At 30.8% G+C, this 4391-nt stretch overlaps 2 protein-coding genes across 2 annotated transcripts in view; one reads left to right on the forward strand and one right to left on the reverse strand.

Moving 5' to 3' along the window:
• Positions 1-739, forward strand: part of LOC110032384 (myosin-12) — a 16434-nt gene extending 15695 nt beyond the window's left edge. The window contains exons 39-40 of the mRNA XM_020736002.1: positions 365-447; positions 535-739. Coding sequence (XP_020591661.1) covers positions 365-447; positions 535-667 — 216 coding nt within the window. The 3' untranslated portion in view covers positions 668-739. The remainder of the gene's footprint in view (positions 1-364; positions 448-534) is intronic.
• Positions 740-2040: 1301 nt separating this feature from the next.
• On the reverse strand, positions 2041-4130 carry LOC110032382 (probable serine/threonine-protein kinase PBL16). The gene is made up of 2 exons (XM_020736000.1): positions 3994-4130; positions 2041-2506 (listed from the first exon to the last, which is right to left on the reverse strand). Exons 1-2 carry the CDS (start codon positions 4034-4036, stop codon positions 2181-2183), a joined length of 369 nt encoding a protein of 122 aa, XP_020591659.1. The 5' UTR covers positions 4037-4130; the 3' UTR covers positions 2041-2180.
• Between the last annotated feature and the right edge of the window lie 261 nt (positions 4131-4391).

Below are 4391 nucleotides of genomic sequence, written 5' to 3' on the forward strand. Positions count from 1 at the left end.
AACACATCATTGTTCTTGTTTGGTTCTTTTAAAAAAAAAAATGAAAAAAAAAAAATGTTCGTGTTCGATTCATTTGCTTTTTAAACGAATCGAACACGAACTCTCTGACGAACCGAACATGATCTCTTTGACGAACCGAACACGAACTGTTCGCGAACAATGTGCTTTTTTGACAGCCCTAATCACGGATATGTTCATTTCACATTTTGTCTCTAAGTGTAAAGCCACTCATCCACCTAATCTTTCCCTCATAAATATAAGAGGAAAACTATCAAACAGGTTATATGCATGGCAGATTATGACAACAACCTTGACATTTTACCACCAAAACAAATAAATGCATAATGGGTTGCACTGATTCCAGGTAATTGGGAAGATGAGGGCGATGATGACTGATGATTCCACAGACATTCCTAACAGCTCTTTCTTGCTGGATGATGATTCAAGGTAAGCTATTATTAATTAAAACGTCAAAAAAAAAACCTTAGAAAAAAAGAAGAAATTAAATAAATGTATGGTTGAAATGTCTGACAGCATACCGTTTTCTCTGGACGACATATCCCGATCGGGAATCGACATCAACCTCGCCGCCGACCTGGAACCGCCCCCTCTCCTCCGGCAAAACTCCGAGTTCCATTTTCTTTCGCAACAGCTACCAATTGAGTGATTCTTTTTATTTATTTTTTATTATTATTATAGGAAGGGGCCAAAATGTAAAAAAAAAATTCTTTTTGTGGCTTGAGTGTGCAGGTTTTTTTTTTAAATTATTTTTAATTACTGATTTTTGGGCTTTTTTGTGGCTGCCCGAAAAAATGCTTTTTTTATTTTTATTTTTATTTTTTACTGTATTTATTTTGGTTTGTGAATTGTTTTGTAAAAGAGTGAATAAAGTTTAAACCCGTGAAATCATTTTTTTAATATTTTCTTACGAAATAATTTTCTTATGTATTTATTTTCCTATATATATATATATATATATATATAATATTATTAAATTTAATTGAAAGATATTATAAATAAAGTTGCGTCTATGCAATTAAGGGCCCGTTTGGGGCAGCTTATAAGTGCGACAGTATTTTTAAAAATATTGTCTAATCGTTTGGTTTGCGTGTTTTTGAAAAAGATATCTGTCATGTTTGAGTTTTTTATACTAAACGTGAGCCGCGGGTTGGGCCCTAAAAATATTGTCTAATCGTTTGGTTTGCGTGTTTTCTGTCATGTTTGGGTTTTTTATACTAAACGTGAGCCGCGGGTTGGGCCTAAATATATAAAAAAAGTTGCAATTTAAGTAAAAATTTTCTCCCGCAGTTGACCCGTTAACCGTGTTTCAGGATAAGCTGTTTATTCTGAAACACACAAGCTGCCTCAAACAGACCCTAATTTTAAATTAATGAAAATAAATACTTAAAATAAAATAAAAGCATTAATTCATATAAATTAAAAGAGGGGAATAAAAATAAATATCACACTATTCTTATGTGTTTACATCTCTAACACTAACTTTAATATTCATATTCATACCACAATCTCTAGCATTACATCAAAAATCTGGCAATAGATTTATAGGACCGAAAGGTTATAAATGTAAATATCAAACATTGGGTGTTAGACATACGAATCCAGAAGAATTGCGTGGCAGGCATGTAAATTTGCTTCTAATTATTTGTTATTTAAGTTGATCAAATATAATTCAATATATTAGTTAATTCCATGAACTACTAATAATCATTAATTAGTATTTGAATTAAAATAACAAAATAAGAATAGATAAATAAATATTAATTAAAAATATTAATATCCATTTAAATAAATTAATATTTCATAAGTAAATAAATTAATATTATATTTGATTCCTAATACATTAATTAATATTAAACCTAAGAAAATCATAATTTTCTCACATATATATATATATATATATATCATTCAATTCTTATGTATTTTTATATCTAACACCTATATTTTGATATTTTTTACATAGAACTTCAATCTTTAACATATATAAAAATACCACAAAAATTATTTTTCTTAAAATAAAATATACATTTTCATACAAATTCAGAACATCTAAAAAATCAAAAACTAAAACACACGACAAAATCGATCCAACAGACACCCTTTCCAGCAACAAGGCCCTGTCAGCTAACATTTCTATCACAATTGAACACATCTCAGTTGATCTAACTGTCTGCAACCTCCATTGGCAGCAGAAGAGGCTCCAATGTGTTGACGACGTCTCTCATGAGCGGCCGCGCCTTAGGGTTTTGGTTGAGACAATAGTAGGCCAAACTGGCCATCCTGCGGACCGCTTTCGTCGGGTAATCACCACCCAGCCTGGGGTCAACGATGTTGAGGACAGCTTTCTTCTGCATGAGCAACGGCAAAGCCCATTCGGCGAGAGTCTGTTCATTCGCCGGCCGCATTTTTTCAAGGGATTTTCGTCCGGTGATTAGTTCGAGGAGGACGACACCGAAGCTGTAGACGTCGCTCATTGCCGTCAAATGACCTGTAGGCAGCGTTACAAGTTGTAATGGTCATATTTGATGCTAGAGGCATTTACAAACATTCAACACAATTCTTTTATATTTAAACATGAAACTTTAGATGTTAGATATGTAAATGCATAAGAACCGCGTGGCATGAATGTGAATTTCCCGTGATGTTAACATGACCAATGCATTTTGATGTCTCTATCATAACAATGGAATTACAATGTTTGTCATCAATGGTTAGCTATAATGGCAATATTGGTGTATATATATGTCTATCATTAATGGTATCAGACAATGTCCCTCAATTAATGCATCAACTTAGTCTCTCATTAGACACAAAGAAATTTTCGGCAATATTAACATGCTAAGAAGTGTCGTTACTAACATGTTATTAGTTTTTAAAATGTAATGCAATGATTTTTTTTTTTTGTGTGTTACATCAAAGAGTAGATTATGACATTCACTTTGTCATTCGAGCAAATGGTAAATAACCGCTCAATCTAAAGTGAAATGAAAATTGCAGATTAAAACCTCGTCCAAGTAATTATGTATTATGCAATTACTTCATGAGCATTGACGATGTTGATGTTAACATGATAACATGATGTTAACCTAAAGATATGATAGTACGCATACGAACAATGACATTCGATGAATAACTCAATAGAATATTGATGAAATGATGGTTTAGTTCATTATTTAATGACCAATTTTATATTCTTGCTCAATTTTTCTTCCATCTTATCAACTTTGAACTTTAAACATATTAACAAAACAAATATGATAAAGTAACAAACAAATTGCCAAATATATATGATAATTTGTTTTATTATTGAAATGTAAACTTCATTAAATAATTTAAATAGTACAAAGTGAAATTTAATTATGCCTAATTATAAGATTATTCGTCTACATCATTAACATTAAACTAATAATAGTTAAGGATCGATTAAAACTTAATTAAGATAAACTCGATAAAAAAAAAGTTAATAAACAAATTTGAACAACATTTTAAAACTTCGTCTTATGCTCAAAGTTAGCTCGAGCTCAGTATTAAAATAAATAAGCATAATGAGTAGTCCTTAATGACAACTAGGTTAGAAACTAGCGACTAATGGTTAAGATATGCTTTGAATTTGCGTCTCCTAATTGGACAGACAGCTCTCTACCAACTCCTTCACAAGTCGATAAGCATAATGAGTAGTCCTTAATGACAACTAGGTCACAAACTAGTGACTAATGGTTAAGATGTGCTTTGAGCTTTCGTCTCCTAATTAGACTGACATCTGTCTACCAACTCCTCCACAAGTCTTGCACATACGCATAATGAGTTGATAAAACTAAAAATAATGATACCAATAATAATAATAATAATAATAATCATAAAAATATTGAGCGAGAAATGAATCGAGCCGAGCGGGGGAAGAAGAAGAGCGTTTTTATTTATTTATTTATTATTTTTTGCAAAAAAAAAAAAAAAAGAAAAGAAAAAAAAACTAACCTGTCTTCATGTACTCAGGAGCTGCATATCCACGAGTTCCCATGATTCTAGTGGATACATGAGAATTGTCTCCTACCGGGCCAGCTTTTGCTAATCCAAAGTCTGAAAGCTTTGCATTGTAGTCCTACAATTTAACATTAAATTTGGATATAGAAATTAATTAATAAAATATAATACAAAATTAAAAAATAATAATAAAAATAAATACGTACCATATAATTCCTATGTATTTAATTTACATATTTCACGCCTAAACTTTATGTTTTACATTGATACCATCCGAATCTTTCATATTACATCAAAACTTTCACTATCATAACTTTTAAAATGCGAAATATAGGTGTAAAAATTTAAAATAAAAAATTAAGTGTTAGATATGTAAATACATAGAAATTGAG

The sequence above is a fragment of the Phalaenopsis equestris genome, unplaced genomic scaffold (assembly GCF_001263595.1).
Source record: "Phalaenopsis equestris unplaced genomic scaffold, ASM126359v1 Scaffold000933, whole genome shotgun sequence".
In the NCBI taxonomy this organism is placed as follows: Eukaryota; Viridiplantae; Streptophyta; class Magnoliopsida; order Asparagales; family Orchidaceae; genus Phalaenopsis; species Phalaenopsis equestris.

Coding starts and splice junctions, on each gene's coding strand:
- LOC110032382 (XM_020736000.1), bottom strand. CDS start 4,036: ATGGGAACTCGTGGATATGCAGCTCCTGAGTACATGAAGACAG. Junction 2,507..3,993: donor TCCTGAGTACATGAAGACAG/GTTAGTTTTTTT, acceptor CGCTGCCTACAG/GTCATTTGACGGCAATGAGC.